General features: G+C 38.2%; 1 protein-coding gene across 1 annotated transcript; it reads right to left on the reverse strand.

The window, feature by feature from the left end:
• Positions 1 to 5,292: 5,292 nt before the first annotated feature.
• LOC124161420 (secreted RxLR effector protein 161-like) lies at positions 5,293 to 6,691 on the reverse strand. The gene is made up of 2 exons (XM_046537736.1): positions 6,049 to 6,691; positions 5,293 to 5,297 (listed from the first exon to the last, which is right to left on the reverse strand). Exons 1-2 carry the CDS (start codon positions 6,689 to 6,691, stop codon positions 5,293 to 5,295), a joined length of 648 nt encoding a protein of 215 aa, XP_046393692.1.
• Positions 6,692 to 20,997: the final 14,306 nt, after the last annotated feature.

Consider the following 20,997-nt stretch of genomic DNA (forward strand, 5'->3'; position numbering starts at 1 on the left):
CTCGTGCAATCTATAGCCACGTAAGGAGTAATATCGGATGGGTACCTCACACCGTACTTTGTCCAGATTCAATTTCAATCCAAATGTCATAGAATATTGACTTTGGACGCGTTTCCTAGATGCATTGCACTGAATTCCAGAAGGTTGTTCAAAGTTTCAGATCAATACATCGCCAGACTGTGTTATCGCCTTACCCACGTGTCGAATAAAATTTTAAGAGTATATTTTTTTGCAAAAACACCATGTTAATATTACTATCTAGATTATTCTTAAATTCCACCGAGATACGTAGGAAAGTGTATCAGAACTGCCACCATTTAGCAAGCGATACCACACCATTGCCAAAGTATTCGGGTAAATTTCTACACACTTAGGTCTTTCTTTCTCGCGTTACTCGTGTCCATACAAAGATGCTTCTCACGAAAATACGTCTGCGCATTTCAAATCTTTAAATGCGCACATTTTAAAAAACATTTTCTCCGAGATGTACCGCTGGCTGAATTCTCCTGACCATTAGCCGCGCAGAACGAAGGAAAAATATGGAAAATCGTGGGAGTCGGGAGATTATTTTATCTCTCTCCTCCTTGGCCGTCCGAGAGCCAAGAGAGAGAGTGGACGAGAAGGGACGGACAGACGAACGTCGTGAGGCGCGCAAGAGTTTCCAGTCGGATCCATTAGCGGGCGACGCATTTGTTTATCTGGCTCGAGCTTACTTTTCCTCTCCAGACTGCTTATTTTCTCGCGAAGAAACTAAAATAGTCCGCAGTCTATAAACCCTAAGCCACTGCGTTGATGACATTCACTAGAGGTACGTGTATTAAGTCCTTGCGGTTTTCCTCTTGAACAGAAGTGGGTAATGAGCCAGCGGCAAGGTGTGACCATGAAAATCTCGCTCGCGGCCCAAAATTCAATGATGAAAATGTATTCATGAATAGACCACCAGTAAATACAGCGATCATTCCATACAAACCATTAGTCTGTTGAATTTATTTATTTTTTTGCAGTGAAGCCATACCTTCATTCTATTCTCGGTGAACATTTTAATAACGTCAAAACCCCTTGACTTAGAAGTATCTTCATTTTTGTCCGCCCGCAATAATTTTTCTAAGATTTTATACCTATTTTTGTAGTTTTGGGATTCGTAAAAAAATACATGAGAAAAAATACATCCTGACATGTATACATATCTAATTTCTTAAGTAAATAATTTGTTATCTCTACCATGAAAAATATTCAAGTACGAGCATACGTGTTCAAGCATAGTATGGTGTTCCACAATATTTGTTACAGAGCCCTTTGTCATTGTAAAATTGGTATTCAGGTTGAAAGGAATTCCATACAGCAGTCCCGCAGCAAGATACCGAGTCAGCAAAAAAAAAAAAAAGAAATGCCTATTAAAGCCTAAATATGAAATAAATATAGGGTGAAGTACGTTCCATGACATCGTAAAACAAAACAGTGAGAATCTATATTGATGGGATGCATTATACGATGGCAATGTCTAAATCAAAATCATCTCTCACAAGTACTCTTCCCAGCGCCAGAGGTAGATTGAGGTAAGATTAGGAAGAGCTTCCTTGCGAAAGAAAATGACACTCATTGAGGGTGATAGTATAAAGAAAATCTCCATGCGGATGAAGCATATATTTATAATATTAAACAATATTAATCACCACGGTGGTTCTCGGAAACAAAAGCAATTCGTAAATATTTCCTAATATATAAAGAAATATGCAAATGGTAAGCAACTACTCAAAATATGCGCACAAAACGCTTCTCCAAGAATTTGAAAAATCCTAAATACGTGCGTAATGAGTTGTACATACAATACAGTTAGATATATTTTGTAATATATTGAAGTCTGCCATAATGAAGGCATAGCAGATTTCCATCAATGCACTATTTTTGGTCATATTCGAGATTCAATACTCATTAAAATAATTTCAGACTGTTGAACAGCAAAAACAGACAGGACGAACAATATGCGCGCGGGCCTTAATATAGATATAAATGTCATCCACGGAAGGAAATAAGAAAGAAGGAAGGAAGTAGGAAAGTACGCATAGCACATGAAAAGTATAGAGTAGCAGAATATACGCATGGGCCTACCCAGCTAGGGCCAGGAGGGGACAGCTGCCCCCTCTCCACCCCCCCCCACAAGCAAAATACGCAAATGTCTTTAAGGAAAATAATATTTTTTCAAGCAAATAATTTTAAAAACTAATAAAGAGCTTTTACAGTTGCCTTAAAATGTTGGTTTCATTCACCTTTTCTATGCTTAAATCTTACCTATAACTTGAACAACCATGGCTTCCCCCCCCCCCCCCTTCAGTTTTGGTCCTGGGTACGCCCTTGAATATGTGTACCTACCAAAGAGATGCAAAGCGAAAGGTAAGAAACCGCTTTATTCAACTTGCTACCGATTAGAATTCGTTGCAAAGAGAAAAATTCACCAGGAATGGATCCATAAGCATTCAGATAGGAATATTAAGAGCAAAACGTAGATTATCACCCGGGATATTTAACTAGAGTGGAAGTTTGATAATGATTAGTGCCGATAACAAGGCAATTTTCCCCTGATATCTAGGAATAAAGTTAATTATTATCATCGACCCGAATTACAGCAGCGAACTCAACTATGGAAGGTACGACTCGACAACTATGGGTTGCGATTAAACATCAAGAAGACTGAGTACATGGAGTGTGGGCCTCAAACCGATGGCACGATCAGCATCGACGGCGACGACCTTGAAAAGGTCGAGAAGTTTAAATATTTGGGATCTGTCATCAGCAACGATGGAAGCACAATCGCCAACACACGAGCTCGAATCAATGCAACATGGCTGAAATGGCGCCAAGTGACTGGCGTATTGTGCGACCGTCGAATGCCCGAACGATTCAGGGCCAAAGTATACAAGACCGTAGTCCGCCCAGTGGCCCTATATGGAACAGAATGTTGGCTAGCCACAGCAAATCAAGAACAGGCTATGCATGTCATGGAAATGAGGATGCTGCGATGGATCCTAGGCATCTCCCGCCTGGATCACATCAGGAATGAAGACATTCGGAAAAGAATGGGAGTTGCATCGATCACAGACAAGATGCGGGAGGCTCGACTGCGGTGGTATGGGCATGTGGTGCGTAGTGATGAGAACTCCGTGGCCAAAACAGCAATGCGGCTGAGTACTGAAGGACGCCGACCACGAGGACGACCAAAGATGCGCTGGCTCGACAAAATTAAGGCGGACATGAAGACCATCAACGCCACGCCAGTAGACGCCCTGGATCGAGCCAAGTGGAGAAGGCTTTGCAGAAAAGCGGACCCTGCAATAGCGCGGGGCAAACGCTAGGATGAAGAAGAAGATCTAGGAATAAAGTTGTGGATATTTTAAAACAATTACAAATCTAATACGAGTTTGGCATTAAAATTATTCGTATTATTAAGGACTCCTAGGGAAAGGTGCCCTATTTTAAAGCATCCCTGGCGAGGATTTGAAGATCTTGATTCTTTAACGGAAGGAAACGCGTTTTCCATCGTGCGTCACTGAATATTTTAGACGCTTTCCTCGACTGTAAAAGATGCCAACAGTTTTCCTCAAGGCAAGGATTATTTCGTAAAGGCAAGATCAGATTTGCTGTCAGCGGGAGAATTTCAGATTGAATGAAGTCGTTAGCATAAGGATTTCATTGCAGATAAGTGAATACGTGCATCAAATTCTGCTGGTCGTCACATTTTCAGGTGTTCACTTCGTTTCAATTTACTTAAATTCAAACAAAATAAATAGTCAGGGTCGAAATGAAATCGGAGTCAAAACTACTTCGGGTCGAAACTAAACTAAAACTCTGGGACGAAACGAAAAACAGATTATGTTTCGCACCGGAGGGACCACGTGCTTCACCTTCGAACAGTTCAGTTTCGACCCACACACCGAGTACGAATAATGGTTGAATGAAGTAGAGGTTCGGCTCCCTGCCCTTAGATCAGATCTTGAACCTCTCATCTTTCATCTTTGTACTTAATATCCCCTGTTACTCCTTTAAAAACCTTCCACTCCATTTTATATCGATGAATACCACTCACTTTGAAGCTACTATTCATGAAAGAAGAGAGAAAATAGCTGTGGCTTTGATAAAAGAGTAGAAGGAAAAAAATCAAAGGAGATGATTTGCCTTCAACTGCGGTATCAAAAGGAAATTCTTTTTATCTGCGATTGTTGGCATTACTAATCGTTAAGTAGGCTGATGCCGTAATATCGTAGGCCCTTCTTCCATCTTTGATTTCCCATGGGTCTCAAACATAGGACATTTTTCATTTTTTCATACGCGTAAGGAACTGGAATTAAACATTTTTTTTAGCCACGAATGGAAAAAGTCTTACCATATTAAAAGACTTACCATGATAAAATTAGGAGGTTGGTGAATCAACTTTACTAGAAAAAACTTCGATAGACACTTGGAAAAAATTTCACCACGTAATATCTACAAAAATCAAATCAATTGATTCGGTGTTACCCGGTGGAACAATATTCATGGTAGAGCATATAAAAAACAAAGTGCTTTTCCACTAATAATATAATGCTGTCTACCATTTTCATTGGCTCAGCGTCTGTTTGTCTTGATAATTACGCTAAGCTGTTGAAACTAATAGGCATCATTAAATTATTTGTAGCGCAGTTCTTTGTTCTTTCTCTCTCATATTAGTTTACCACAAACAGGAGAACGGTGAAAGCAAACTGGCCATTCGATTTTAAGCTCAATATTTTAAGCTCTCTACCCGCATGTCAAACGTAATGGGTGTAAACTATTCTCTCTTATCCCTCTCCACTCAACTTCTGGGATCGAAACATAACTATGAGAAGCGGATTTTTGAATAATTTAGTTTCGTTCCCGGGAGTAAAGTTTCGTCCCGCGTCGAAAGTAATGTCTTTGGTGATTTTTATTTCGTGCGGGTCGAAACTAAACCTAGTCCTCGTATTTTCGTTTAGCTCCGAGTCCAAACGAAACATTTTCGTTTCACTTGACATCCCAGCCTTCATCAGAGTTGAAAACAAGTTACCAATGGAGCGTGATGGAATCGCTTAAGTAAAACGCAGATTGGTGAGCTAATGTTGGCAAAACGGACGTATTAGTTTGTAACTAGTCGACATAAAATTATTTACTTCATGTTCCTGCCATTCCTTTCCATGAAGAGGGCATCCAAGCTGGCAGTAGTGTATATGGAGGCCAAAATAAATGTGAGGTAAGGTTAAGTAATTTTAAATGACTACAATTCATGATATTTTGTATATTAATTTAGACTGAAATTTGAAATACATTAAGAATGTCTGATAGTATTAGTATATGGATAAGAAGTAAGAACTTAGCTCTAAGTAGCGGGTGGTAGACCACTGCGAAAAATTTTCCTCATTTCGGGAATGGAGAGGCCGTGTATCCATGCTCCATTTTTATATAAGACCATGACTTTTTAATAAAGCTTAATTTAAAGTAAAAAAATCAGGAAATTAAACAGTGAAAAAAAGAAACTTTTGGGTTTTTTACTTTAATTTGTGGTAGAATTACTTAGACTCTGGACTTCACTAGGAATCCATAAACATTTATTTACTTCACATATATAAACATTATTGTTGTCAATTACATAGTAACCTGAGAACATATTTACTTTACTCTAACACAAACAGTTTTTTTTTTTTTTTTAATAAACATCAGTAGTCTTATTTCATTAACAATTTCCAATTAAAAATAATATGCTTCATGAAAACAAACATTCAAATGTTCACTGAATTTTTACATTAAATATTAGTTTGATGACATGTGAGAATAGCATTCCTGCATCTCTAAATCTAATGCTTAACAATGGTTTTGTGAGAATATCAGCCAATTGGTTTTCTGAGGGACAAAACTGTAAATCAAATAAACCTTCCGAATATTCCCTACTAATAAATCTGTACCTCACCTCAATATGCTTTGTTTTTTTACTCATTTGGCCGGATTGTATCATTTTGATGGTACTCTGGTTATCTATGTTTAAATTTATTAACACCGGTTTGCCTGTTAACTCCTCAATTAAGGCCTTAGCATTTTTAATCTCTTGACAGCATTCAGATGCTGCAATGAATTCTGCCTCAGTTGAGGATAGTGCCACAACACTTTGTTTGTGTGAACACCACAGGGTTGGTGCACCACCAAACAGAATAACATACCCTGTTGTACTTTTTCTGTCAAATATATCTCCTGCAAAGTCTGAATCACAGTATGCCTGCAGCTTTATTTGTTCTCCCATTTCTGTTGGGCAGAAATGTATTCCTAACCCTTTTGTTCCTTGAAGATATCTCATTGTTCTTTTTAAATTCTCCACATCTTCTTTGGCAGGGTTTTCCATGAATCTGCTCTCATAATTAATACAAAATGCAAGGTCTGGTCTAGTTTTGCATGACATGTATAGTAAACTACCAATTGCTTCCCTGTATGGATAATCTACCCTTTCTTCTCTTCTTATCTGTTCTAACTTTTCTTTGGTGTTCGGCATCAATGGAGTCTTAACTGGTTTGCAGTCTTGCATCCGAAATCTTTCCAATACTTTTCTTGCATACTTTGATTGTGATAAAAATATGCCATTGCTCGTCATTGATATCTCCATTCCCAGATAGGAGCTTGGATTATCCATTACTGTTATCTCAAATTCTTCTGTCATTTTTTCCAGTATATCATCTATTTGTTTAATGTCCCATCCAATTATAATTCCATCATCTACATGAATTCCTAAATACAAACCTTTTGTTACATCTCTAAATATGCATTGATCACTTTGTCTGTATCAGCCCTTCTCTTCTAAAGAATTTTGTCACTCTCTCATTCCATTTTGCTGGAGCTTGTTTGAGGCCATAGAGTGTCTTTTTCAGTAAGCACACTTTATTTTCACTCTCTTTGTAGCCTTCAGGGACTTTCATGAAGATCTCTTCATCTAGTTGGCCATTTAGAAAAGCTGTTTTCACATCAAATGTCTTGATTCTAAAGTTCTCTTGTGCTGCAATTGCAAATAAAATCCTCAATGATGTAGTATCTATTACTGGACTGAGAGTGTCCTTGAAATCTATATTTCCTTCTTTCTGTTGACATCCTCTCACCACCAGTCTTGCCTTGTATCGACCATCTTCTTTCCTTTTAAATATCCACTTGTTTGTTAATATTTGATTTCCTGCTGCTCTTTCTTTTTCCACAATCTCCCAGGTATTGTTCTTCAATAATGAGTCTTTTCCTTCTTTGAGTGCAAGCTTCCATTTCTCTTTGTCTTCTGTTTCCATTATCTCACTATAAGTCAGTGATACCTCATCTGTCTCACATCCCATAGCATAGTTCTTGTATCTTGAAGGCGTTCTTAAGTTTACTCTGGGTCTTAAATTTCGTGTGGTTGAATCTCTTTCTTCATCTCTTACTTCTGGTTCATTTCTTTCTTTATTTCTTGTTTCTTCCCTTTCATTATTTTTTCTCATATCTTCATCTATATCTTCTTCACTCTCTCTAGATTCTTCTAAATTCTTTTCTTTACTTTCCTCTACTTCTTCTTTTTCCTTGTCTAGATTTTATATACTATTACAAATTCTAACTCTCCCGACATCTTGCTGATTTTCACATATATGGCTTTTATTTTTAGTTGGAGATTTTTCAAAAATCACATCCCTAGAGACAAAAACTTGCCTTTTTTCTGGATCCCACAATCGGTATGCATTTCTGGCATATCCAATGAAAATACATTCTCTTGATCGATTGTCCATTTTCTTCAAAGGCTTCAAAACTTTAGCATAGGCTTTGCAACCAAATATCTGAACCCCTTTCAGATTCGGTTTATATCCAAACCACAGTTCCACTGGTGTTCTGTCCACAGTAGTGCTCGGACATCTATTTGTAATGTATGCTGCGGTTAAAATGGCATCTCCCCACATTGCCTTGGGTAGGTTTGCATCAAATATTAATGATCTAGCTTTTTCAAGAAGTGTACGATTCATTCTTTCTGCTTTACCATTTAATTGAGGAGTGTAAGGCACTGTATACTCTAGCACAATACCCTTGTTCTTACACCATGACTGTAACTCTAAAGCACAGTACTCTCTTCCATTGTCACATCGTATCACGCTAACCTTTTTGTTAAATTGATTCTCAACAGAGTTTACAAACTGCTTCAGACATTCAGACACCTCACTCTTATATCTAATAAGAAATACTGTACAAAAATGTGAAAAATCATCTATCATAGTTACAAAATATCTTTTACGATCATGAGTCTCAATCTCAAATGGTCCGCATACATCAGTGTGAATTATTTGTATTATTCTAGTTGCTCTCATTCTTTCAGTTTTAAAAGGAAATCTGGTTTGTTTAGCATTCACACAAACAGCACAAAAATTATTTTCGTCTATATTAGCAATTTCTTTTGGCACACCATCACATAATGATGCTATTTTCTTAAGACTTTTAAAATTTAAATGGCCCATTTTTCTGTGCCAATCCATACCTACATTAACTGTCTGTGTTAACATGGCTTCATCAGTTCCATTGAGATCAACTACAAACATTCCATTTGCTCTTTTCTTACCTTCTATTACAATATTTTGTTTTGGCATAGGTATTTCACCAGTTAATATTTGAACACTATCCTTAGTAAATAATACGGTTCCATTATTCTCTGTGATTTCAGAAACAGACATTAAATTTTTAGTAAGTTCCGGTACACACAACACCTCTTTTAATTTACATTTATTTAGATCTAGAGTTCCTACTCCTTTGACTGTCATAGTTGAATCTTTTTTAGCAACCTTTACATTTTCATTGCACTTACGCAAATTTTTAACCATTTCGATGGAATTTACCATGTGTTTCGTTGCGCCACTATCGATCACTAATTCAAAGATATTATTATGATTAAGGTTAGCCTCAGAATCCGCAAAAAATGCTAATTTATCTTTTCTTGAGTCCCTGTCTCTATACCTTTTTTCATTATTCTGACCCTTATTTTTAAAAAAACAATTTTTTTCGTCATGATTTGTTTTCTTACATATTTTGCAAGATTTTTCTCGAAAGAAACAGTCCTTTTCATTATGATTTGTGCGTTTGCATATTGTACACCCTCTTTTAGGACATATGGATTTTACATGACCCTTTTCTTTGCATAAAAAACACACTGTATCTATTTTATAATTAATTTTACCGTTTTTGTAATTTGCCGCGAATGATACCACATCTGTTTCGTTTTCCGTCTTCAGCTTCGACTCTTCTATTTGAAGACGTGCGCAAAGGTCCTCAATTGTTTTATCTGGTCCTCTCACGGAATCCCATGCGCTCGAGAAATGCCGGAAATTGCCTGGCAGGATGGACATCATTTTCGTCATTATCATGAGATCGTCGACGGGTTGTTTTAGTCCGTTCAGTCTATAAGCAAAGTTTTGCAGATTGCTCATGTTTGTCATGACGTCCTTCGAACTGTCATATTTGTATGCGTAAAATTCTTGTAGGAGTTGACATTTCTGAGTCTCTGTGTCCTTTTCGTATATTAATTTAAGTTTCTGGAACATTTTTTTAGCTGTTTTACAGGTCATTATGTGGTGGACCACGGATCTATCTATTGTTGAGACTATCCAATATTGGGCCTTGGCGTCTTTCATGTTCCATCTCCGCGTCTCTTCTTGATTCATATCTTTTTTCTCCTTTAAATCTTCACCTTCAATTACTTCTATCATTTCCTTGGCTCGGAACAGGATTTTAATTTGGAAAGACCACATAGAGTAAGTTGTTGTGTCCTTCAATTTTTGTATGTGCGTAGTATCTTCGCTTGACATCGCCATCTCTTTTTTCCGTTTTTTTTCCTTCTTTTATTCTTCAAATTTTCCTTTATTTTTACTGCAATTCCTGCCGTGAGCCCATAACCTTTTGGGTTTTTTACTTTAATTTGTGGTATAATTACTTAGACTCTGGACTTCACTAGGAATCCATAAACATTTATTTACTTCACATATATAAACATTATTGTTGTCAATTACATAGTAACCTGAGAACATATTTACTTTACTCTAACAGAAACAAAAATTTAATACTACTCAGGCATTATAGCAACAATGTTAAAAATTATCTGTGGAGTATATAGCCGATATAAATCTTGAATGCGATGAAAAATTGTAACTATTCATTCCTTAAAGTCATGTCGATGGAAGAGAATTTCTGAGTTGTTTTTTGGAGTTATAATTCGTAATTACGTGTAGGAATATCTTTCTGGCATAATCAAAGCGACACAAGAACACTTTACTACAACAATAAAAATGAATATGAGTGGGTTGGAAGCCAAGGGGTACAAGTGATTTTTTTCTCGATGTAGTTAGGTAAAGTTAATTGTTAGAATAAATTCACAAAAACCTGGTTGCCAAGGGGAACGAGTGAGTCTCTGTTATGTGCTGAAATCGAGTGGAAAATAAAATGCACTACCCTAACATCTTATTGATCTCTTTTGTTTTCTATACCTAATTTCTGCACCTAACTCTGTATAGAGAAGAGAAATCGCTTGTACCCCTTGGCCTCCAACCCACTCATATCATACCCATTTGATTGACTGCTTACTGCATATCCTTTGGAAAATACCGTAATTAAGGTGGAATTTAACGATGATTCAAATTTGCACGTGAGTGAAATATTACGTCCAGTTGCGAGGCTTCCGGCACACAGCCTTCGACTCAAGACGTCCAGCTTACGTCAACTACACAACCCAGACGCCCGCAATGACTGATGAGCTAAACAAATTAAGACGAGATTGATGGCTAGATGACTGAGATAGCCCTCAACCAGCGTGACTATTAACCTTAGTGAGAGCAAAATAACTGCAACCACTGCCTAACTCAAATGGCGTAATCATCTCATGAAAGATCTTAGAGTAGGGGTACACTTCAGCACTTTTCCGTTTCATTTCGTTAATATAACGAGCAGTATGCTCAAACATATTTTTAAATACTAAAATCTATTAGTAATGTTTCCATTTTCCAACGACCATTTAATATTATTAACCAGTGTAATTTTCACTGTTTTTTATATTAAAAAGAACTCATCACGTGACACCCGCTTGGGTGCCTGTAGATCAGATCCTCTTCAAATAGTGGAGAAAGAAATTTGTGGTTATAATATATGGGTACATAAGAAGGAAGTCTTTCACACAATTTAATTTTTTTGAAAATAGACATGAGGATATAAAAAGAAAAAATATATAATTAACATGGTATTAGACCTAAATTCATGACGCATGCGCAAGGCCAATCAGTAGCGGATACAGAAAAAACTCAAGGAGGGGGCGAAAAATAAATCTTGAGCTGTCTTTACTTTCACCGTAATGAAAAATAAGCCGCATGCAAATTTTAAGCAAGTTATATTTAAACTGATTTTACACTTGCACAAGACAATGCAATCTTACGATATAAAAAAGCTAAAATTGTGGTTCTACAATGTTAAGCGATGAGCGCGGCCCCCATATGCATCCGCCACTGAGGCCAATATAACTCCTACGGACGTCATTAGAAAAATATGTTGGAAAGTTCACTCCAAGAGGGGTTACTTTCCGGGGGGGGGTTAATTGGAAGGAGTAAACTTAAGACTATGCCCTCAAAAAGTTCGAATGGTACGTAGCCTCAACACTAAGCTATTGACGACCTTGATTATCTCTGGGTAGAGGTAGTGCTGTTGCCAATCACCAAATCCAAGCGAAAGAGTGATAATAACTGTATGTTAATTAAAATAGGAGCCCCTTTCATAGGAGTAAAGAGAAGTATAGAGATCGATTACTAATGGTCGACCTGAGAGTAAGAAAGAATTCCTACAGGTCATTGCCGAAGAAAATTTACTTCCATGGAGGAGGGTCCAGCGCTCACGAGCAGCCACCACCCGTGACTCGGACCAACTCGTCACTCGGCATTGATGCGGCTGCGCTAAGAAATAGCCTAATGATTCATCGATAAAATGGAAGAGGAATTAGGAAATACAAAGCCAGTATAAGACGGAGACAACCAGAACAGCACGACGTAAAAGGGTTCTCTACAGCGATAGCATCGAAAAGGACATTCACATATCGCACTTGGAAATGCCTCGTTCAGATTACGATAGTTCCAGCAATCGTTGGCACTATCGTGCATTCACGCAACGATGGTTAAAACCTACGCTGCCCTCTAGTACTGACATCTAAAGTGAACGAGAGATAGACGGTTAGCAAAGCAGTTGAGTTATGCAGGGCCAAGATATTACCGTGTTCAACGTGTATTTGACGAATAATTTTTCTTCCGACCATATTCTTCCTTGCTTGGACAAATACATGAAAACAATAGAGCGAAGGGAGCCTCACGAACTTTTCGTCATTCTCTTGTCACTTCCTTTCCGGTCTCCCAGCGCCTAGCCATCGTAAAGTTGTAACGTAAGGAACTACATGAACTATTGTCAGGAGATGTATTCACACAACGAATATTTCTGCGAACTATCATTAGGACGATCGATGGGACAGTTGTAATCTGAACGGGGAAAAATGTTCATTGGCAGGAACACAAATACTACACTATATCGTCCTCCAGTCGGCAACTATATGTGATGCCAACCAAAGTGCAATTAAAAGAATCGCCACTCGCGTCGCTAACAAACTTAGCAAGCCGAATTTCATGGAGACATAGCCTATAACTATAAGGTTGTTAACCGAATTACATATTAGAGAGATATTTATATAATTTATAAAATTCATATCATTTCAATGCTAGTCCTCGCAATAGCAAATAAGAAAAACTGCAAAACATTGGGGAAAAACATTAGATGTCTCGGCACTTATCACCGCGTTGCGGACATTTTTGAAAACCGCTTCAAAAGCGACCGAATGGGCAACATGAAATAATCATGGAATGGGATAGGTCTTTCTCTACGAGGCCCTCTTAGGAAAGAAGAGCAAGAGGATTTAACCTTTTTAAGTCCAATGTTCCCCTTTGAGAACGGGTTTGTAAAAATTTATGAAAATTATATGTAGCATCTGTGATTACTTTTATTATTCTTCTATTATGTAAATTAAGTACGGAAGTATTTTTTTAAATGAATCGTATGACTTGTGTATACATTGGTCGTTAAATATGCAATAGCAAAATTGGTTATTTTCATTACCTCTGTAGTGAGTATGCAGTTTATTTTTCTCTACACTTGCTCTCCAGTAACAAATGCTCATTTATTCGAGAGATAAATCTGTATTACACTATTAAACTTAGCTTTTTTTGTCAAGTGTACATTTTTTTTCAAGCAATGTCAAAATGTTGTGGCGTGTTCCTTTTTGGGAACATGCTTGAAAATGCATTTAAAAATTTTTGTTTGGGTTTTCTGTCATGATATGTTTTATTAGTTGTAAAATAATTTATTTATTTATAGTATTCTACCGATTGAGGTAGGTTTCCATGGAGTACTAAAGAATGATCTGGGAGCCTCCCTTTCCTTCTAGCTCTGCCTTCTTCAATTTACTGTAAGGCCCTTTCAATCTATATAAAAATCCTATTCTCTTCCTTCCCCACCCTCGTTTCCCTAACATTCTACCCTATAACACCATTTTCAACATCCCCTCCCCACTAAGTATTCCTCGCATCGATACCTTCTGTCTCCTCTGTATTTCATCTAAAAGCTGCCTCTCCTCGCCAACCATGTCCAGCACTTCGTCGTTCCTTTACCTCTCCGTCCATTTCACCTTCTTGATTCTTCGTATAATAAATAGGATATGCAAAAAAGTAATAAAAATCAGTTGGTAAGTTAGTTCGCTCTTTATAGGGTTGAAAATGATCGAAAAGGATGAGCACAGAGGGTGGTATTGCACCAGAAGAGAATTCAACATCCACGCTGTTGTGCCAAGATTTTGCGCATGTTTTCAAGAGCACTATCAAACGCGTCGAAATACGCCGGAATATCTTCCGTCGCGGGAGCGTGGAATCTTTTCCAGCGGTGAAAGAGAGAAAAAAAAACAACAGGGGAAGATTCGAACACAAACATTTCGAGAGGGCAAATGTTTATCCCCTTAGGCTTCGTATGCGTATGCTGGCGGGGGTGTGCGGGGAAGGTTCGCCTCCCCGCCAAAGGAGGCGCGCGCGTCGCGCACACATTCGGTTCTTGCGGTTCAAAAAGAAAAAAAAAAACAGAAAGGAAATCGCTTTCATGGGCGTTTTGAGAGAAATGCGGATCGTGCGATGGTGACGACACCTCTTTTGAGATTGGAAGGGAAACAAGCCCCTCTAAGACCCATGCGGCGGAAGTCGATTGAAGTGGAGCGGCCTGTCAGCACATGGCTCCACTGATATAGCCAATCGATTACGTTTCCTTCCGCAAAAGATGCATTTGGTGAAGCGTGTGACCACACTTCCGCAACTACGAAGATAACACGAGGGATTACACTACCAAATATTATGCGGTGCAAAAATTGGTGACTTGCTGCCCACAGCCAAAGATATAATCCAGCATGACCTTTATGAAGGTGTGTACAAGGTGCCTTGCTCTTGCGGGAAAACATTTAATGGTGAGACTTGTCGTTCACTGAAGGTACGAATACAAGAGCACCGAAGGGCCACGAAGAATCGGCAATTTCATCTGTCGGCCATATCGGATCATGTCTGGACACCGGGACATGACATTAAATTTGACGAAGCCAGGATAATCGTAAAAGAAGGCAGATATCATCCCAGACTTATCCGAGAAGCAATTGAAATAGCCCGGACGGACACTTTTAATAGGGACGATGGCTACCACTTAGATGCCAATTGGAGGATACTACTCAAAACGGCCAATGAGAGAGCAGCAGCCACAACTGGTGGGACTGAGCCCCTAAGTAAGGAGGACAAAAACTGTGGACCGGCATCTTCGACCTGAAGACGCTAGCAGCAGTGCTAGCGAAATTGTTGTCATCAACAAACAACCAAACGCGGTAGTACCGGAAGAATGGAGATTTTGGAATCAAATATTATGTTTGATTTATAATGCAATGGGTGTAAGAAAGGCTCTCGACAAATTTTGCCATTAAGCGCTGAATAATTTCGCCCCAAGAGCAGTCACGCAACATTCATGAGGTTCACACGTCACGCGGCGTCAGCCAATAGAATTACGTTTCGCGACGTGGGCGTGGTCGAAGCTTCTAGCGGACTTTTAAAGCAACTTATCTTGGTTATGTATCGACTTTGAGCTCTGAAATTTGACGAGTGTTTTTCATTCATATATTTTTGGTTTTAAATAACCAAAGCCAATTTCTAATTTTGAGTGTTCCCTCCTATTTCTGTTCAAGAGAGCACTACAAGTCTGCTAGGAGTTGAGAGCAACAATTACCGTGAGCTAGATTGAGTTTTCATTTTTCAGAACGCCCTTTACCAATATGTTGGAGCGTACTTCCACGAGTACGAAGATGACACGAGGATAATTGCTGTTCAAAAGCGCACTAAGAGTCTACTGAGAGCTGAAAGCAAGCAGTACCGAGGGCTAGATTGACGTTTTATTTTTCAGAACGTCCTTTTACCGTTGTGTTAGACCGCACTTCCGTGATTATGAAGATAAAATGAGGATAACTTCAGTTTTAATACGTATATATGGATTAAAAGTTAACGTTTATTCCCTTCTCTCGGGGACTTCTCCAGGATACAGAACGTTTATTAATTGACTACATATCGACCGCGAAAGGTTTTACAACTTCATTAACTTTGTGTAATTCTGTTGTCATATGAGACATGTTCAAAACCTCGCCATTCTATTATGATAACCCTGTATTTTAAAATGACATAATAAATCAAGTATTGGAATTTTAATAGCTCCCACCGCCCTCACAAATATATGAACTTCTTTGAAAAATGATCCCATCATTTCTTCGGCGAGCTTGGAAAGAGTATTAAAAATGTGCACTGATCGATGCGAGATAACCATCTCAGCCACATAAATTTTACGTTCACAGAGCACCTGAAAAAGGTTGCGTAGTCCACTTTCTGATATTTTAAATGTTAGGGAAATGATGTTAATTTCACTATACCATGGATCCCTATCAATGAAAAAACTTGCAAAAGCTAGAAAAGATTCGTGAAAATCACATAATTATTGAAATATTTGTAACACTAAATTGATAAAATATCTATCCATCAATATCTAAAAATCTCATGAAATCATTCAGTGACTGGCATGATTAGTCTACAAGTTTACAAGAACTGCCATGAGAAAAAATTCCCCTGGACCGGGAATGGAACAACGGAACTTTGGCTTTCCGTGCCGTGCCATGGCCAATTGCCATGGAAATTAAAGAACCTGGATAGCGTAGTGGTCTACGCAGTGGCCCGGAAAGCCAAAATTCGGTGCCAAAAGCCAAAAAAGATGGTGGTTCGATTCCCGGTCCAAGGGAATTTTTTATCATGGCAATTCTTGTATATTTCATCGCCTTTTACGAGGCAGGAATAGAAATATTACGGTGTACAAGTTATTTGAAAGGAAATGCAGGGGCAAGAACCTCATGTTCCGTACGCATTGCGTTTTAAGGACAAGTCCAAATATATGAACGCGGACGAATACGGTGATCGGGAGATGAAGGCTTCGAACCAAAATCAAGCAAAATTCTTCCTTGGTATTGGCACTCTTCTCAAATTTTACCAAAATATTTAAGAACAGAACTGAGAGGAGAGCGTAGGTAATGGCCTATTGCGTGTAGCATTTGATAGCTGACCGAGGGGTTCCGACTTCGATTCCCGGGAGAATTGGCCTCCCTACCCTGATGGTATGGAGTTCGTACACCTGTGTACCAATCCAGGGTGATCTCTACCCTCAGCTAACCAGTCCAACCTGAATCACTGAATGAGTGTGAGTAGATATCAATTTGCGTATACAAGATCAGTTGAGGAAGGCAAATATTCTAAATTTTTTAATGATATTTTCAATTGACCAAATGAATTACTTCTCGAAATTTTAACAGATGCCACAGCCTTCGTAGATACATGGACTTCGCTGAAATACAATCCCATTGTTTCTTCCGCGTGCTTGAAAAAGTTATGAAAATGTGCTCTGAGTGACGTGAGATGACTATCTCAGACACCTAAAATTTACGTTTTCAGAGCACCTGAAAAAGGTTGCGCAGGCAACCCATTGTTGTTTGCCCTAATGACCTTATCCCTGTTCCAATCGGATAGGCGCATGCAGATGACGTGGATCGGAAATATCCGCCAGCGACTGGCTCCCTTTCCCAAGATCCACATTGAAAGATAGGCCATTTTTGTTTACCTCCCGAAGAACCTTGATCGACGATCAACACTCTCGGCTTTTTTTTCAGCATTCTTTCATGCACCCTTATTTCGCGCTCCGGGCGAAGCTTGGCGGAAAAGGTTTATAACTGCGCAATGGAGGTTGGGCTGGAGAGAGATTTCCACCAAAGATTTGCAAACAAATTCTAATATTTTAAAATCGACCGAGGACGAAAGAAAGCTATTCGCTTGAAACGGCACCGTCCTGGTATTTAGTCTGCAAAAATATGCTGCGTATATAGGTCAAATATTGAGCTCTCACTGGTGTCGAAAATATTTGTAAATAAGTTTCTTTCGGACTTACGCATGCTTATAGTTAACCGGAGATAAAATCATACCCTAAAAGCCGCCACGCACCCCCAACACTGCTAAGCTAGAGAATAATTGAAGTAGTGGTCCTTCACTATAAGCATATTTAAACCAGTAGCTAAGCATATTGTACCTATATTAAAATATTTCATCCCCTTCAATAAGAACTTTGATGTTCAAGAAGATAACTGAGAAAATTTTATAGCCATTAAATATACGAACTGCAACCTAGTTAAGATATCTATCGAGAGGCCATTATAATCAATTATCTTCTTTTGATAGGTAATACCATGTCCCTTCGTTGATTATGAGGAATAGAATCATTCAAATATTATTTTGAAAAGGTAAATCACAGCTTTTAATGCTAAGCTTATTTACTTTACTTTTTATTTATGTAAAAATCGGAAATAATTAATGCATAAATAATATCTGCTCGGAGATATGAGTACCCCTTAAGAATATGTAGCCTCGGAAGACGGCGCGGCGTAGGCTCACTCTGTTCCATAATTTAGGAAAAATCAAAAGTGATAAAAACAAGTAACAATACGATACCGCCACTGTAAAAACGCTCAACAATCGCCCACCGAATCAAATCCGCTCATCTAGTTGCCCAAAAATATGAATTGCTCAGCTGGCAGTAGCGGGAGCAAAAACGCTCGCCTCCGAAGCTTGAAGAATTGGGCATTCCACTAAAAATGGATGATTATGCGATAAAAAATATCCTCCGCACTGAATATTACAGTGAAAGCAGTTCTTCTCTAACCTGCGTATTATTCGTAAAATTCCACTTTGAAAATTGCATTGTAATCTTGCGTTCCAAACGACCCATCGCCATATTGGTTGAGCGTGACGTCAGTGTCCAGTATACAAAACGTTTATAACGTGCCAGTACACTATTTGTCCCAGTTTTAGAAAAACCTATGTAATCTCTTTGTATCTTTTTCTCAGTACACTTAATTCTCTTAGCTCTAGATTACAAGCGAATGAAATAGTTGATTTAATTTATGTTAAATTCCAATTTTGTAGGCTTCTCAACTCCGCGCCGAGAAATCTTTATTTCTGAAGAAGAAATCAGCGACCATGAATTAATCTACCTTCAAAATGTTCCCAGAATTCGATGTCAGCCATTGCGCACCGTAAAATCATTTAAACTATTCATAAATGTTTTTCACAGACCCCTCAAGTTATGAATTAGTATCGTCGCAGCTGTTTGTTATTGCTATGGAGCGAATCTGCTTGCTCGCATTCTGACCTCAAAGGGGCGTCTTGAAGCGCGAAAGAATTTGGTAATTTTCGACCTCCCCTTAATTACCTATCAGCCACACTGTGACTCAAACTGAATTACTTGTACCAGAAATGAAAATTTTAGAATCGCACTGTAGACAGCCCATTGGCTGGAAACAGTCAAAACATCAACAAAGGAACTTTCGGCGTGGCGTTGCGAACTTTGAAGCTCTGTAGCAACAAGAATATAGAGAATTATGAAGTCATATTTTGCATTCGTAAATAACTTTAACTTAATCGTCTATGTATCTAAAAAAAAATACTATTTTAATTCTAAAATAGCACCATTTTGGAGGTGAGCGTTTATTACGCTCCGACCAATGCCAGCTGAGCGGATTCGTATTGTTGAACTACTATATGAGCGGGCTTCATTCGGTGGGCGTTTGTTGAGCACATGTGCAGCGGAGGTATCGAATAACTACCATTTGAGCCTCTTGGTAATTTTAACATGAAGATACTGACATTTTTTACCACTGAAATACTCGTTTCCTTTAGAGTTCATAGCAATACGTTACCCCTAAGACATGAAATCAACATTTAGGTACGAATCAAATTTCTCACACTAAAAAAAAACACAGGCATAATTACAACGGACACCAAATCGTATCGGAGGAAATTTACACAGCGTAAATGGCGTCCGATTCTCAAATTTCAGTTACAATTGCTGTAAAGAAAATCCCACCCGGTGAGGCCCCGTTTGGCAACATGACATTAATAGTAGTTATTAATAATCACAAATATCAATATTTTTGTAGATTATGGATCATATAAAAATTGCAAATAAATTAAGAAGTGTTTCTATATCAATTTTGTTTTTCTTACGTGGTTAACTGTAAGAGTAGATAGTGTTTAAACATTTTCGTTATTTTATAACAAAATATGCAATCTTAAAATACGCAAAAGACATTTTATTAATCTGCATTAATTTTTACAACTTATTGTAGAACATGAATGCTGTAGACGTAGTAGCTTTCCGTAGGTTGAGTTACAAAGTTCATGAAGTTGACAAAACGGCTAATTTTATGGTGCACGGAGTCATTTATTTCAGTCGCGTGTCTTGATTTTTTAATCTTTCATAATACAAAAAATAAATCAGAATTGATAAAATTTCCTTTTAAGCGACGAATTATTCATCATAATGGCATGACCTGAAGTCCAGATATAAATTTGCAAAGTTCAGCGGCACATCGTTTTGACGCCGACAGTCATGCCAGCTGAGCGCATTCGTTTTGCTGGGCTCCTAGATGAGTGGATTTCATTCAGTGGGCAATTCCATCAGGGTTCATAGCAATACGTTGCCCCTAAGACATGAAATCAACATTTTGGTACGAATCAAATTTCTTACTCTAAAAACAAACCACAGGCATAATTACAACGGACGCCAAATCGTGGCGGAGGAAATTTACACAGCGTAAATGGCGTCGGATTCTCAAAATTCAGTTACAATTGCTGAAAAGAAAATCTCACGAGAATGCATCACTACCGTACGACCAATCATGATTTGTCTTTTTTCCAATTATTACTTATTCGGAACGCGTATTTAAGTATTAATTGTTATCATCTTGGAATCATCGTATTAATCGTTCACCTAGAATATGTAAATTTTAACTCTATATTTTCTTTTGTTATCCTAAGTAGGATAATTTTACCCAGAGAGAAAATGAACGCGAATTTTTCATAAATAAGATATTTACAGGGGTTTACTCAGTCTAATCTGATATTTTAGGGAGGAAAGCATATTTTTTAAGCAATTTATACATCAGGACCGTTGGAGAGAGATTGACCTGTTCTCTTGAGACGATGCATCACTTCCGCTTAGCTATTCTTTCTCCGTCTTAATTAGAAAGTTCCGAGCTATCTCATCGTAAAGCACATGGCAGTGATTTGGATAAAGAGGGTTTCCCAGAAAGTGATGCACCTTATTAATTTTCTTCGACATTTATCCATAGCATATAATGAGATTTACACACAGGAAATAGTTATGTTTCAACTATACACCCTATTTCCCACATTAATCTCCGTCCTATCCTATGGCCTTCCTCAGGCGCGAAACAAGGGCGTGTTTGTCGTGTTCGTATCAATCCTTGTTCTGGTCCTCAACCACTGCAAATCTAGG

Source organism: Ischnura elegans, chromosome 6, assembly GCF_921293095.1.
Source record: "Ischnura elegans chromosome 6, ioIscEleg1.1, whole genome shotgun sequence".
Classification (NCBI taxonomy): Eukaryota; Metazoa; Arthropoda; class Insecta; order Odonata; family Coenagrionidae; genus Ischnura; species Ischnura elegans.